This window comes from Syngnathoides biaculeatus, chromosome 2 (genome assembly GCF_019802595.1).
Source record: "Syngnathoides biaculeatus isolate LvHL_M chromosome 2, ASM1980259v1, whole genome shotgun sequence".
NCBI classification, from domain to species: domain Eukaryota; kingdom Metazoa; phylum Chordata; class Actinopteri; order Syngnathiformes; family Syngnathidae; genus Syngnathoides; species Syngnathoides biaculeatus.
In genome coordinates this window covers 15001579-15018573 of record NC_084641.1, presented here as the reverse complement: position 1 = coordinate 15018573, position 16995 = coordinate 15001579, and the positions used below count along the sequence as shown (strand labels likewise).

General features: G+C 40.8%; 1 protein-coding gene across 1 annotated transcript in view; it reads right to left on the bottom strand.

Moving 5' to 3' along the window:
- Positions 1–1979: 1979 nt before the first annotated feature.
- Positions 1980–16995, bottom strand: part of scn1lab (sodium channel, voltage-gated, type I like, alpha b) — a 44046-nt gene continuing 29030 nt past the window's right edge. Inside the window, exons 18-27 of the mRNA XM_061835973.1 lie at positions 16754–16889; positions 15514–15668; positions 13863–14036; positions 11927–12049; positions 11013–11288; positions 8600–8653; positions 8355–8492; positions 7934–8038; positions 7569–7839; positions 1980–7476 (exon numbers count right to left, since the gene is read on the bottom strand). Of these exons, the coding sequence (XP_061691957.1) occupies positions 6293–7476; positions 7569–7839; positions 7934–8038; positions 8355–8492; positions 8600–8653; positions 11013–11288; positions 11927–12049; positions 13863–14036; positions 15514–15668; positions 16754–16889 (2616 nt within the window). The 3' untranslated portion in view covers positions 1980–6292. The remainder of the gene's footprint in view (positions 7477–7568; positions 7840–7933; positions 8039–8354; positions 8493–8599; positions 8654–11012; positions 11289–11926; positions 12050–13862; positions 14037–15513; positions 15669–16753; positions 16890–16995) is intronic.

Genomic DNA, 16995 nt, shown 5'->3' with positions numbered 1-16995 from the left:
ACACTCACCCAAATTCAGCTGGGAAAGGTCTAGGTACACCCCCGCCCCCCCCCCCCCCCCCCCCACACACACACACTAAAACCTTAAAATAATATAAATATGCTTTTTTCAAACAATGCAAACTGTGGCCCAAAATAGTTGTATGATTACTTACAATCCACTTCAAACCATATACAGTGAAGAAAATAAGTATTTGAACACTCTGCTCTATTGCAAGTTCTCCCACTTAGAAATCATGCAGAGGTCTGAAATTTTCATCCTAGGTGCATGTCCACTGTGAGAGAGATAATCGAAAAAGAAAATTTAGAAATCATAATGCATGATTTTTTTTAACGATTTATTTGTGTGTTACAGCTGCAAATAAGTATTTGAACACCTGAGAAAACCAATGTTAATATTTTGTACAGTAGCCTTTGTTTGCAATTACAGAGGTCAAACGTTTCCTGTAGTTGTCACCAGGTTTGCACACACTTCAGGAGGGATTTTGGCCCCCTCCTCCAAACAGATCTTCTCTAGATCAGACTGGTTTATGGCTGTCGCTCAGAAACACGGAGTTTCAGCTCCCTCCAAAGATGTTCTATTGGGTTTAGGTCTGGAGACTGGCTTGGCCACGCCAGAACCTTGATATGCTTCTTACAGAGCCACCCATTGGTTTTTCTGGCTGTGTGCTTTGGGTCATTGTCATGTTGAAAGACCCAGCCACAACCCATCCTCAGTGCTCGGACTGAGGGAAAGAGGTTGTTCACCAAAATCTCACAATACAAGGACGCCGTCACCCTCTCCTTAATACAGTGCAGTCGTCCTGTCCCATGTGCAGAAAAACACCCCCCAAAACATGATGCTACCACCCCCATGCTTCACAGTAGGGATGGTGTTCTTGGGAGGGAACTCATCATTCGTCTTCCTCCAAACACAGTCGTGGAATTATGACCCAAAATTTCCATTTTGGTCTCATCTGACCACAAAGCTTTCTCCCATGACTCCTTTGTATCATCCAAATGCTCATTGGCAAACTTAAGATGGGGCTTGACATGTGCTTCTTTAAGCAGGGGAACCTTCAGTGCCATGCATGATTTCAAACCATGACGTCTTAGTGTGCAACCAACAGTCACCATGGAAACGGTGGTCCCAGCTCTTTTCAGGTCATTGACCAAGTCCTGTCGTATAGTCCAGGGCTGATATCTTGCATGGAGCTTCACTCCGATTGAGATTGACCGTCATGTTTAGCTTCTTCCATTTTCGAATGATTGCTCCAACAGTGGACCCTTTTTCACCAAGCTGCTTGGCAATTTCTCCGCAGCCCTTTCCAGCCGTGTGGAGTTGTACAATTTTGTCTCTGGTGTCTTTGACAGCTCTTTGGTCTTGGCCATGTTACAAGTTTGAGTCTTACTGATTGTATGGGGTGGACAGGTGTCTTTATTCAGCTAATGACCTCAAACAGGTATCTGATTCAGGATAATACATCGAGTGGAGGTGGACTTTAAAAGGCGGACTAACAGGTCTTTGAAGGTCAGAATTCTATCTGATAGACAGGTGTTCAAATACTTATTTGCAGCTGTATCACACAAATAAATCATTAAAAAAATCATACATTGTTATTTGTGGATTATTCTTTTTAGATAATCTCTCTCACTGTCGACATGCACCTATGATGAAAATTTCAGACCCCTCCATGATTTCTCAGTGGGAGAAGTTGCAATATAGCAGGGTGTTCAAATACTTATTTTCTTCGCTGTATAGTAACTGAGACTTACTATGACTGTCCCATGTCATGTTTTGGCCTGTTCTACACATCTTGAAATGTTGTGCGGTGGTGCTTTGAGATCCAAGGGACTTGACTTATGTGTGCTTTGAGATCAGACTTTTTGTAAGAGAAAGAGAATAATATCTTGTGCATTAAAAAAATAACCACATAACTTTGCATTTAAGTCAGCTAGCTTAATTTTATTACATAGGAAATGTGGATGGTCTAATGAATAGCATCTATGGTATTATAATGTGTGTTTGTTCATGGTACTTTGAGTTACAAGTATGGTCTTAGAACAAATTAAGGTAATATCTCAAAGTGCCACTGCATTTTTATTTATGATTACTGTGGGGCATTGCCAAACTCACATACACAAAAAGGAATTGGATGGTGTCTAGGGCAGGGGTCACCAGGGCTTCTGAAACTGAGAGCTGCTTTTTGCTTAGGCCTAACAGTTAGATATGTAATAAATTAGCTCAAATTACCTTAAATGTTTCATAATATTAACAACGAATGCTAATCATTTTTGTGAAGACACTCGTTCGCTAATCATTTTTGTGAAGACACTCATTCACAATAATTAGGAAACTGATAGATATGCAACACTTTATTTCCATAAATCCCTGATCACTTTGACAACATTCCTAGAACATCACAATGTTCCATCATTGGTGAGCTATTTTTTATGTAGTCTTTGGAGTGGGGTTGTGGTGACCCCTAATCTAGTGAGACTAACTGGTTTTGTTGCAAAAAGATGTACGGGAGAAAAATCACAACTCAAGTATGATTGGTTTTCTCGATGGATCCACCGGCAAAGGTTTAGCATGTAATTACAGTACCTGGAAAAGATTTGACGTTTTGCTCATTCATTCAGTTCCTATCGCTAATAGTCGTCAGGGATAAAAGTGAGCTGGAGCCTATTCGAGCTAGGCTTTGTTGAGAGGCAGGGCACGTGAGTTATCCATCAGGTTATCCACCTCACATGCATGTTTTTAGAATGTAGAGTTAAATTGTATAAAAATACTCCTAACCTCTCACCCAATCATCTGGGACAGGGTACAGCTCACCTGTTACCCTGAACACCATAAGCAGTAGAACATGGATGGACGCATACTTGTAATAGGCTAGAGGAAATTTGAAATTCAGCACAAATGTGTTGATTTAAAGTAAATGAGGCAATATATGTTTTGCAAGTGCCCCTTGTTGGGAAATTTCCCAGACCAAGGTCAAAAGAGCAAAATAAAGTCATTCCTTCTGCTTGCATACATTCAGCTTTGCTGTGTGGAATATCATAACGGAAAAGACAATGCAGTTGGAATTTTATGGTACCTGTGAAATGCCCATTCAATTTCTGTGTCAATGTGTGATTAAAACCACTTGGCAAGGAAGGTGGTGTGGCCCTATCATGTATATTTAGTTAAGAAAAGAGCAATTTCCATTTGAAAGCCTGGTATTGATCAGTGAGTCTTTCACAGCAAATGATCCAATTTTACAGTACTTCATTTGTCTGAAAATCATTTACTTTCAATTATGCAATGTTGTTCATATACTGTATCCATCCCAGTGATAAAGAGTGAATTTTAGAACAAATAATTGGTCCTCTACGAGATGGCAGAAGTTCCATCCATCCATCCATCCATCCATCCATGCATCCATCATTTATGTAACCACTTTTTTGGCTTGTGTGCTATGGAAGTAGATTAGTGCCACCAGGATTTGAATTGTAAAGTAAAATAGGATTTGAATTTGAAATGTTGTGATCACATTTTCAATAGTTGCTACACTTCGCTGTCTGTGCAACCAGGCAGAACATTCAGCCAATTGCAGTTTGTTTTTACACTTTGTTAGTCACGTGACGTCGCATACTAAGAAAGTGAAACTGGATTGGTCGGGTGTCCGGATCCGACCTGAGGTAACCCTGCCTGGTGGCACAGAGGGTGAATTTCAGACAGCGAATTGTAGCCAGTTGAATTGTTAACATTGAAAAGTTACACTGAAATACAACTATTGAAAATGTGATCACTTTCTTCTTCTTTTTTTCCCCCTTTCAGCTTATCCCGTTAGAGGTCGCCACAGTGTGTCATCTTTTTCCATCTAAGCCCATCTCGTGCGTCTTTTTCTCTCTAACACCCACTGTCCTCATATCCTCCCTCACAACATCCTTCAACCTTTGCTTTGGTCTTCCTCTCGCTCTTTTGCCTGGCAGCTCCATCCTCAGCATCCTTCTACCAACATACTCACTCTCTCGCCTCTGGACATGTCCAAAACATCGAAGTCTGCTCTCTCGAATCTTGTCTCCAAAACATCCAACTTTGGCTGTCCCATTAATGAGCTCATTTCTTATCCTATCCAACCTGGTCACTTCAAGCAAGACCCTCAACATTTTCATTTTTGCTACCTCAAATTCTGCTTCCTGTTGTTTCTTCAGGGCCACCATCTCTAATCGGTACATCATGACCGGCCTCACCACTGTTTTCAACTTTGCCCTCCATCCTAGCGGAGACTCTTCTGTCACATAGAACACCAGACACCTTCCGCCACTTGTTCCACCCTTCTTGCACCCATTCCTTCACTTCCTTACCACACTCACAATTGCTCTGGATTGTTGACCCCAAGTATTTAAGTCGTCCACCCTTGCTATCTCTTCTCCCTGGAACTTCACTCTTCTTCTCCGCCCCTCTCATTCATGCACATACATTCTGTTTTACTTCGGCTAATCGTCATTCCTCTCCTTTCCAGTGAGTGCCTCCATCTTTCAAATTCTTCTTCCCCCTGCTCCCTGCTTTCACTGCAGATCACAATATCATCTGCGAACATCATAGTCCAAGGGGATTCCAGTCCAACCTCATCTGTCAGCCTATTCATGAGTACTGCAAACAGGAAGGGGCTTAGCGCAGTCCCACCTCCACCTTAAAGTCTTCTGACACACCTACGGTAGATCTCACCGCTGTTCTGCTGACCTCATACATGTCCTCTACTATTCTAACATTTCTCCACCACACCAGACCTGTGCATGCAGTACCACAGTTCCTCTCTTGGTACTCTGTCATAGGCTTTCTTGTGGTACTCTTTCTAGGCATGAAACCATACTGTGTCTAGCATATACTTAATTCTGACCCGAGTCTAGCCTCCACTACTCTTTCTCATAACTTCATTGTGTGGCTCATCATCTGTATTCCTCTATAGTTTCCACAGCTTTGAACATTGCCTTTGTTCTTAAAAATGGGGACAAGCACACTTTTCCTCCATTCTCCTGGCAACTTCTCTCCCTCTAGTATTCTATTGAATAAGTTGGTCAAAAACCTCCACAGCCACCTCTCCAAATTGCTTCCATACCTCCACTGGATTGTCATCAGGACCAACTGTCTTCCCATTTTTCATTCTTTTCAGTGCCTTTTATTCATTCATGATCTTCTCAAAGTACTCTTTCCATCTCCTTTGCACACTACTGGCTCCAGTCAACATATTTCCATTGCTATCCTTAATCACCTTTACTTCCCGTCTCTATCCCTCTGTCTGGCCAACCTGTGAGATCCTTTTCTCCATCTTTCGTATCTAACCTGGTGTACATGTCATATGCCTCTTGTTTAGCCTTCACCACCTCTACCTTTGCCCTACGTCGCATCTTGTGATCACTTTACATTTCAAATTCAAATCCTATTTTCTGTGGCATTTCAAATTCAAATCCTATTTCACTTTATATTTCAAATTCAAATCCTAGTGGCACTAATCTACTTACATAGTGTGCTACCATTTTTTCTCATGTCAAGTATAATATGCATAACATATAAATATGGCTTCAACTAAGGTTGGTAGCATTAGTATAGAATTAAGTGCAATTCAAATGCTTTCTTGGCAAAAATAGCAGTTTTCTGATTATGTGACTGTGTTGCACTCATATCTTCATTGACATCAATGCTTGAAAAACTTTTTTTTTTTGGGGGGGGGGTGCTTGTACTCTTTCACTTAATGCTAGTACTTCAAGAAACCCAGATGCTAATCTTGTTCTGCAGTATCCTCTTCTACTTGCAATGTTAGCGCTTAGCATGATAGATGACCCATATGACCCATCCAACATCTGGCTCAAAGATTTCTTTAGTATTTTCTCTCCTCACTCTTTGCTCCACAGTATAGGGTGGAGATCCTTCCCTAAATGGTGGAGTTGAAGTATTTCAGGCATTGTCGTTTACTGGCGGAAAAAAAACCCTTTTCCATACCCAAACAAAATAACAACAAATAAAGCAGAGTACTTTGAGAAATAAAGCCATTTTCAAATGAATGACACTGTATTTATAGGAGTAGCAACACTAACTACAGACAACTCAATAGTACACAAAACTGTGCCAATTAACAAATCTACCCAACAGAAAATCAATTGTCTGCACATCTTTTCAGTGTGGTAACGTGTTCTGGATGATTTGGTCCCTTTAGATGTCCTTGTGGTTTCACTTTATACACAACGTATTTGGCCTCCCCTACTCGAGACATTCATCAACTCCAAGCAATTAACACACAACAGTGTGTGCATGTGTGTGTGTGGGGGGTCTATTTCTTTCGCTCTTTCAAATCTTTTTTCTTCTCACCATTTTCTTTCTCATATTTGTCTTTGTCAGATTTTGTCACGCTGTTGTAAGAGGGTGGGGAAGCTGTAGAAGGGGTGATGTCTGTTTTGTCTGAGATAGAGTTCTCATTGAACTTGCTGATGACCATCACGTCCTTGTCAGGGTCACGTAATCCTTCTTTCAGTTGTTCTTTGTAGAGGGCCGAAGCCTTTTTCATGGCCATGCAAATCATGTAGCGGCGAAAGGCTCTCTGGATGATGATGGAGGACATGTCTTCCTGTTTGCGGCGGAGAGTAGTGGTGATAGGCTCGTACGAGACCTTTGAGGGGTTCGATGCCATAAAACGTTCTTCCATCTGTCCACGCAACACGTCCATCTCACCGCCTTCCCCGAGTACTCGCTTGGTGAAGGCAAAAAGGATGTCGAGGCAGTGGATCCGCTCGCCACTGACCATCGGCAAGTCCATAGAGATGAGCTGAATCATGTTTGGCTTGGGCATACGCAAGGGCGGGTCAAGTGCATCGGCAAAGTCTGAGAGCTTGCTGTACTCCATGAACTGTGTGGCGTCAGGGTCAAAACGCTCCCACACTTCGTAGAACATCTCAAAGTCATCCTCGCTCAGTGGCTCGGCACTCTCTTCCGTTGCCACGCTGAAGTTCTCCAGGATTACGGCGATGTACATGTTGACCACAATAAGGAAACAAATGATGATGTAGCTGACGAAAAAGAAAATACCCACTGATGGGTTGCCACAGTTGCCTTTGTAGTTGTTGCCTGGGTGTTCCATCTGGCTATCACAGTCAGGTTCCCACTTGTTCAGGATGGGTGCCAACAGACCATCCCACCCAGCTGAGGTAGTGATTTGGAACAAACAGAGCATACTGTTCCCAAAGGTCTCAAAATTGAACATGTCGTCGATTCCAGACTCCTGTTTGACGTAGGCAAAATTGGACATGCCGAAAATAGCGTAAATGAACATGACCAAGAAGAGGAGAAGACCAATGTTAAATAGAGCAGGAAGTGACATCATCAGGGCGAAGAGGAGAGTCCGAATGCCTTTAGCACCCTTAATAAGGCGGAGAATGCGGCCGATCCTGGCCAGACGGATCACTCGGAATAATGTCGGGGAAACAAAGTATTTCTCGATCATTTCTGACAAAAACATACCTGCAAAAGTAAAGACATCCAATAAGCACATTTGGATAAAACTGAACTCAACAGAGGATAAACTATACTCATGACAGTAATGATGGCCTTACCTACGATTGACAGGATCACCACCACAAAATCAAATATATTCCAACCTATGGTGAAGTAATAGTGACGCAAGGAGATCATCTTTAATACACACTCTCCTGTGAAGAGCACAATGAAGACCATGTTGATCCAGTAAAGGATCGTGTCCATCTCTTCAGTTTGGTCATCAGTCTCCACCATCATGGTCACCATGTTCAGGCAGATGAGGATCATGATAACAATGTCAAAAGCCTGCTTTGTTATGCAGTCGAACACACAGCCTTGAAATTCATTCTGCGGGCCAAACAGAACAAGAAAGAAATTACAATCCACGGGATCATCAGAGTACAGGATGACAATGTCAAAAGAAGGTTTGAGGAGAACTTACTGCTGGTCGAGGAATTGGTTTTTGTGGTTTCTTGGAGCCTAACTTCTTCATAGCATTGTAATATTTCTTCTGTTCCTCTGTCATGAAGATATCTTGCCCTCCAAAGTATAGAAAACACATCGAAAGATGGTTAAAACCACAGAAATTATAAGATTGACTGTAACCATAATGTATTCATGTTATGTTAATTCTAATTTAAATTTTGTGTTACGATTTTCACAGCAAAATGTCACCATAATACTGAATTTAGTCAGATTTCAGTCACATGAGACCATTCCCATACCTTGGATAAAATCATTTTGTTCATTTGTTCACTTAAATCAATTTCATGCCAGATTTGTGCAAAAGATTATCTCTGCTGGTGACCTTTGTTATAAATAATTCACTGTGCATAGATATTTCCCTGAAAAAGACTACTTATCTTTTTCTTCTGCTGGTTGAAATTGTCAATGATAACGCCAATGAACAGGTTGAGTGTAAAGAAAGAACCAAAGATGATGAAGATGACAAAGTACAGATACATGTACAAGTTCACTTCATATTTGGGCTGTTCCTCCAGCTACAGCGATTGAGACAGAAAGACATCATTGATGTTAATGAATTGTATAACAAATCCATCGTTAAATTATTGTGTACAGGTGATTTTCTTATTTGGAGGAACCTTACATCACGAGAATCCACAGCTGCATACATAATGTCCATCCAGCCCTTAAATGTTGCCTGAGAACAGATAAGAGTCAATTAGTCAGTACGTATATGTCTGTCGATCCATGTACAGTACACCCTTCTCCAAAAGTACTGGTACTGAACCAGCAAGAACTGTTACCCTTGCTGTAAACTGGAAACATTTGAAAGTGATGAATATCAGACAAGAGATAAACATTTCATCTCCAAATATTTACACCTGGATCTGATTGGACTCTGTTTGAATGCAATGGTCCCCCCCCCCAAAAAAGGAAGGATTAATGAAATGAAATAGCTCTCTATTTGGGGGAATCAAGCAATTGTGAAGTACAGAAGATGAAAAAGAAATCAGAGCAGTTGTACAAAGTCATTAAGAAAAAATAAAAAATCTCCACTTTTTTTTTTCTAACCAAGTCACACACGTTACATTATAAAATGTTTAAAAAAAAAAAGTATGAATACTAAACTGGTGGCAGGTGGGACCCAAAGGGTCCTTGGTCAGGCGGTCTCAAGATTGCGGCCCAGTGGTGTTCTCGGAATTCAATTATGGAAGGGGCACTGACCAAGAACCCAAATTGCTAAGCCCAGCTAGCATAGAAACTTTGCTCTGTTTGACTGATCGATTTTAATTCTTATTAAATATACATCAAGATACTAAGAAACCACAGTGGCAGCTTGAAAGGTCCACTGTGACACAGGACATTGATTGTGGTAGTAGGTGTCTAAGAGCCACAAAATGGATCACGGACAAAACCTAGAATGGTCCAGTGAACCTGAGACCCATCTTACGGGAAAATCACATCCAGGCACATGTTCCATCAGACACAATGGGTTTCCTGAAGATTATGGTGGATAGAGTGAATGTGTGCATCATTCCTCTGAGAGGGAAACACTGGAGGTTTCTTAAACAATGACATATCAGTAGCTGAATTAATAAGTGTGACCAGAAAAAAGGCCATCACAATTATCTGTTTCTCACATAGCAACAGTGTCTTAAATTCTAAAATAATTTTGTCCAGCTACCTGCTTTGCTATCCACAGCGTTTCACCATACGTTGTAAATGCTGCTAACACAAATCAATGACGAAGGCATCAGCAGGCCAACAAGGGCTGACTTGGTGCAAAAGGTGGCCTGGGAGTTGATAAGCGGCCCAATACACATGGATACCGAGCCAGCCAGTAACACAGATTTTATTTAACCCAATGTGGAGAAAATAACTGCATATTTTAGACTATAAATCATCGAGGAATCAAGTACCTGGACAAATTAAAATGATAAACAAGAACAAAAGCAACAGAGTCATGACTACCAAGAGAAACAAGTCATAAACCATAAGGTGAGAGTATACATGGAAATGCAAGTTAAAACAATTAACTGCAATTAAAAAAAAAACAAAAACTGTCATCCGCAATAAAGGCTAAGACACAAAAGAACAACAACAAACCATTAACGAAAAGTTCTGGCAAACATCTTGCTGCATGCTCAGTTGTTTCTTATTCTGTTTCCCCACAGTTTACTAGTTCTCTTGCATGAAGGCTCGCTCGCTCACTCGCTCACTCGCTCGCTCGCTCGCTCACTCACTCACTCACTCACTCACTCGCTCGCTCGCTCACTCACTCACTCACTCACTCACTCACTCACTCACTCACTCACTCTCACTCACTCACTCACTCACTCACTCACTCACTCACTCACTCACTCACTCACTCACTCACTCACTCACTCAGACTTTCCCCCTTTTACTGGTGCTAGAAGAAATACAAGCCAAATGGAAACAGGGCTGGTTCAAAGGAGGAATCTTATTTCTTTTTCTTGGCTCATGGCCCGCTAGCCCTCCAAGGGAAACCCGGGGTTTCATACACCAGTCTGCCCCTGGACTTGGGCAAAATGTAGTTTTTTTTCCCCCCAAATTTGGGGGAAAGCTCCCTAACCCACCACCACAAATGATGAAATTTAAATAAAATAATCCCACGGTCCTAATACTAAATAACAGAAATCAAACATGTACTGACTGGAGCTGGAAAATGCAGCACTTAGGCGGCCGCCCATATATCCCCCATATCACAGGCCAAAGTGAAAGGATGACAGTGAAGAATGTTGATTTCAGGCCTGATACAGTTATTGTAAGTAAGGACGAACAAAACTACATTTCAAATAATGTCATCTTGTGTATCAGGCCTTGAAATAAAAGCTGAAATGTTGACCTGTTGTCTCACATTGCCTTCTGATGTCAAGCACAGTTGTTTTCAGTTTACAGCACGGCCCAACTGTTGCAATCCTTTTGGATGGGAGTGCATCTATCTAGCTTACAGCTTCTATTTCTAGAACTGCAGACCTCCGACCTGTTACGTTGAATGACATAAAATGCATGCTGAGACTTTTTGAACACCTCACCACTTGCAACAGCGCCAAATAGCCAGCACCAACATTGTCAAAATTGATTTTGACGTTTTTCCATCGGGCGCTGTCGTTGACCAAATTCAGGCAGTCAGACTTGTTGTTGACTTCCTCGATGGGGAACACCTCGTCAGTGGTCGTGTTGATGCAGTAGTAATACTTCCCTGCGAATAGGTTGACGCCCATGATGCTGAAGATGAGCCAAAAGATGAGGCAGACCAGCAGCACATTCATGATGGAGGGGATGGCCCCCAGTAGTGCGTTCACCACAACCTAGACAGGTTGAAAGTACAACTCAGAACCCTCTAATTGCGCGAACGGAGGGAGTTCTGCTAACCGAAATAGAAAGGCAGCTTAATTTTGGACAAGTGGTCATTACAGTAATCACTTGAGTATTCTTACAATATACAAAAGCTACCTTTATAGAGTGAGGTCTGCACACAAAAGCTTTTGCTAACAGACATTTAAGAAGGTGAAGGTCGATTCAGTCAAGTTTATATTTTCATAGGGAAAAAAGCAAAACAGAAAAAAACCTTAGCGGCAGGATGAGGTCACAACATTTTGTCTGACTGTAAATGAAAAAGACACACAACAAAGAAAAAGATTACAGGTCACTTTTACAAGGCACCAAACGAGCAGCGTCAAAAGCAATGTCTGCAATCCATCAACACAATGTAAAAAGAAACATGCAGATAGAAGAAGTACAGACTTGAATTGGAAGGAAAACATTAGCATGCAGTTCAATTTAAATTACACATTAAATTACTGAAACGTATGTAGTAAAGTATCCATTGCTACACAATGACAACTGCATCTAAGATGTCTAATGGAAAACTCAATATGTTTCTGTATGTTTTGGAACATTCCTTTGCAACTGTTCAAATCTTAGAATAAAATGGCTTCTTACTTACCCTCATGCCCTCGAACCGAGATAGGGCTCTCAGAGGCCGGAGGGCTCGCAGTGTCCTCAGGGATTTGATCGCGGTGAGCTCGGAATAGCCCAACGCATTGGCCACAAGGCTGACAAGGGACACCTGAGAGAACATGGTTTATCAGATAAACATAGAGGAAAATATGAACTGATTTAGAAATTTTACTGAAATACAAATTAGGTGTTGAAGGTTCCAGCAGGTACATGGTAGAAGGTTAACTGCCTTGTGCTATTAAAGGTCTAATCCAGAGGAAATTTATTTTATCTGTCTATTTTACAAATGTAGCTAAAATTCCATTAAAAAATATTTAAAAAATTCTCAACACAACAGAAATGAAATAAATTAGCATCAAACTCAGTCTCAAGATTTTTTGGGAAATGTCACTTAGATTGGGCAAGTTCTGGAACTCCCTGGAATGAAACGTCACATCCGGACAAAATTTAGCCAGGGAGTGAAAAAGCTAGCAAAGATGGTGAGGAAGTGTGTTGTATACGGCTTTTCTGCGTCAAACACTGATGCAGTCAGCTTACATGAATGGCCAAAACATGAACGGACAGACAGGTTATGGACCAGGTTTTTGAAGACAAAGCATTGGACTTACAAATCAAAGTGGACAGTAATATGTTCCAAGCATTTCACGGAGGCCTGCTTTGAAAACCCGGTACAGCGTTCACTTGGCTTTGGTAGCAACTAAGTACGAACATGTTCAATTTAGTATTGACAGGTATGTACCTCGTTTTAAATGTAAGTCTAATACCAATACAGATACATATGTCACCTAAAGTGATGTTTAGGAGTTGATGAAATTTGGACACTGTATAAAGTTATCGCACTGTCGACTCTGAGGTCTTGCTGAAATTTGACTACGGTGATGTGTGCTCTCATGTGTTAGGTGCATTATTTAAAAGACGGGCTAAACCTTTAAATGCAGAACGATACAGAAGGTTTCGATTTTTGTTTTACGCCGACTCAGTCGCTAGTACAACAACAACAAACGACTCACTGTTGTGTGCAAGCAGCATCAGACGTTTAAATGGTGTTTGAATTAGATTATTTTGTCAACAAGGTGTACGTAGATTTCTTGAGGCACCTACTAGTCTGTGTTTTGGGTGAGAAGTTCCACGTCAACTTCGTCAGGTCTCGCGAAATCCTGTCCTTGTGTTACATTCGTCAACTCCAGTTTAAACATACATGGTTGAATTACACCTGCATGGGATTGTTTATCGAACACGGGAAGAATAAGAAAATGCCTCCACTTCAGTTCCTATCTTATCCATAGGGTTAGAGTTAGGTTAGGGTTCTGTAGATTATTGGTTGTTTGTTACTATACCAAGTAGGGGCATACACCTCTCCAAGGTGTCATGGGTTGGGTCCATTATCTATGTCCTAGTTATTTACCTGTGGCAGTCTTTATGTCGGCGCTCACTGTCTTCCATGTCCTTGGAGTTCAATAAACACTCATTGCTTCGGAAACCAATGAGATCTCTTATGCATGCACAAGAAGCCAGTAGCATTTACATATTCCATAAAAATGTCTTCATCACTGCTGTCTTTATTCTCAAGATCCCACTCGCGTGTATGATTGTCTATATGGGATACCATTTCTGTACTGGGGTTGTCTTGGAGTGACCTCACACGGAAGCAGCTTTAACAGAGCCTCGGTTTGAAGCAGACATCGGAGGCATTAGGATTACAAAGAAAATGGGCACTTTGGCGTTAATTTATTTAGTTTCCGTTGTGTTGAGAATTTTTTAAACATTGTTTTTGATGAAATTTTAGCTACATTTGCATGATAAACAAACTACATTTCCTCTGGATTAGACCTTTAATATCTTAACTTAATATGAAGAATGGAAACATGGAATGAATAAGTTAGACTCCATCCAGAGCTAGATATGTTGAATATTGTACATACATCAACAATGAGGAAGTCGAGCCAGCACCAGGCGTTGGTGAAGTACTTGACAAATCCATAGGCCACCCACTTCAACAGCATCTCCAGAATGAAGACATAAGTAAAGACCTTGTCTGCATACTCCAGCATCGTTTTGATGGTCCTCCTCTGTTCAATATATATGTCCTCAAAAGCCTAAACAAAATTCCCAAATGAGTAAAAAAAAAAAAAAAAGATACATTAAGATGGGAAGGATTTCACTTCGCATTGGTAAAAATTGAATGAAATTTGGGTGCTCGCTCAAATCCAATAAGAGTAGATCTATCCATCTAATCTATTCATGTCTATTTTCCAAACCGGCATCCTCCGGTTGCAGGAGTGCCATTTATTACCATACTTGGTAATAAATAAAAGGACTGGCTGCTAGGATTTTGTACAATACAGTTCTCTCTCAATATATCACAGTTCACTTTTTGTAAGTTTCGTGCAAAGCAGTTTTTTAATTCATAGTTATATCACAGATTACTCAATATTTTATGGGATTTTATGGTGATTATTTTTCCTCATGGACCCTAACCCTTATTATAGACCAGGGGTCAGGAACCCATGACTCGAAAGTCATACCTGGCTCTTTTAATGGTTGCATATGGCTCGCAGAGCCCTCATAACGACTTACTGTACATGTGATTTCTGTTGTGCAGGCAACGCAAATGACCCAGAGACAGTTTGTCCTAGTGGGGTTGCCGTAGTTTGGTGTGGCAGTCGATGTGCACAGGCGCAGAAGGGTCGAACGCCGATCAGGTCGGAAGAAGTTATTATGGAAATGCTTGTGACAAAGGTCGCTCAAAGAAAAAAAGGAGTTTTCAACAAGAATGGACAGACTGACCTTTGTGGAGAGAGAAAGTTATGCTGCGTGTCTAAATTCACAGATGAGGAGTATGCCAAAGCAATCGTACTTGATGTTGCAAATAAACATTTTGACAACTTCGCATAAAGACAATCAAACGAATAAAAGATATGCATTTGTCGGCAAGAACCGTTTACCATCGTACCAGCATGATGGCAAATCGAATTGAATTACGTTCACGATGATGAACGGACGCAAGTCTCAACGCTTGCATGAAGCTTTGTGTCTAACAATGTATGAAACAGACTCCAAAGCCATCAGCAAAACCGTGCAGCACCAGATGTCGCATTAATCGTAAAAACTACTTTTGTCATCATTGGTTAGAAACAGCGTAACAATGTTATTTCAAAGAGTTCTGAGACTTATTGTACTCTGAAAGTGTTGGTCTTACATAAATGTGCAAATACACCTGTACTTTGTGTTTAAAATACTGTATGGCTCATTTGAAATTACATTTTAAAATATTTGGCATTCACGGCTCTCTCAGTCAAAAAGGTTCCCGACCCCTGTTGTAGGTTGTAGGAGTGTAGGAATGAGCTTGAGTCAGGAGGAAAAGACAATGTCCAAAGTTTGGGGTCATTTCACACTTAATAAAAGAAGCTCAACCACAATGTGACAATTGCAAAGTACAACTCGCTTAAGTAATACAATTACATGCCTAAAGTAAATGTCCCCATGAAACACACACACACACACACACACACACACACACACACACACACACACACACAGGTATGAGTTGTGCAAACATGCATTTAAACTCACCAGTGCTCCACTGCTGAGCAGGATCATAAATATAATAAAGGATTCAAACCAGTTGTGCTCCACGATTATAAAACACGTTTTCCTGAGTGTCCACCAGCTCTTAAACCCGGGTGCTTCCTCATTGACCTCGCAACACTGGAATCTGCTTATGCATCCTGCAAACGTAGAGAAGAACACAAACGAAAACGATCACAGATATGAATCTCATGTTTGTCATTGAGCACAATGTATCCAACAGCATATGATCACGTTACTGTGCATGTATCATGAAAATATCCATATAACTCAATAAATTAGAATACTATAGGACAGTTCTCTGTATTTCAGCATTGCAATACCAAAAGTGAAACTCAAATTATACAGATTCAGTCAACACAAAGATATTTTTCAAAAGGCCAATTCCAACGTCATTTGAATGTTGAAATTTTTTCGTATGTTGCTTATGTAACATTCAATTTTCTTGGTAATTGTGGGTTTTTGTTAGTTGTAAGAAAGAGTTATGAAAATAACAATAAAAGCAGGTGAACCTGGGACAGACGTTTATGACAATCTTACATCACCTTTCCTTTGAATAACATGCATAGAGTCCTTCAGATTTTCAGAATCATTTGATGAGATTATGGAGCCTGGATGATGGCAATTTCTTTGCAATTTTACGTCGAGAAACATTCTTAAATTGTTGGACTATTTGCTCAAGCAGTTGTTTACAAACTGGCCTCATCCTAGCTTGCCTTTCCGAAATGCTTTATTTATACCCAATCATGACACTCTGTTTCCAAATAACGTGTTCACTTGTGGAATCTTCCAAATATTCCCCAACCTTCACAGTCTTTTGTTGCCCCTGTCCCATCTTGGGAATATGTTGTAGGCATCTAATTCAAAATGAGAGAATACTAAAAAACTATCTAACATTTATGAATTTGAATATTAGGTGTCTTTTTTAGTGTATTCAATTGAATATAGTTTGAAAAGGATTCTGAAATCATCGTATTCTGTTTTAATCCACTGATTTTTTTTTTTTATTTCTAAATTCCATGTCCAAACGCAGTTTTGTAGGACATTTGCACATTGGAAATTGCTGACACGTCAGACAAAATGAAATGAAATACACTACTTTTGTTTCTAACCTGATGAGCATTTCTATTCAGTGTCACTCAGCTGTGAGTTTAATAGACCAGTTGAAAGCATGAGCAGTTCTGTCCTACTTTTTCTTGATCCATCACACTTGTAGCCATCTCACCGTCAGTAAAGCAGGCCTCTGGCTCCAGTGACTCCTCAGGCTCCAGTTCCACTGAATCAACCCCATCTCCTGGGGGGCGTATATCAACAGTGCTCCCTTCTGAAGAGCTGAGATGTTTCGGCTCTGTGTCGAGCTTCTGCATGAGCAAGGAAAGGTGCACAAAGTTACCCAGAAAATGAAGAGTTGTTCCAGGACCAAACGTCCTGACGTGCTCTCCTCAGGCCAGGCGCTGTCGTAACAGA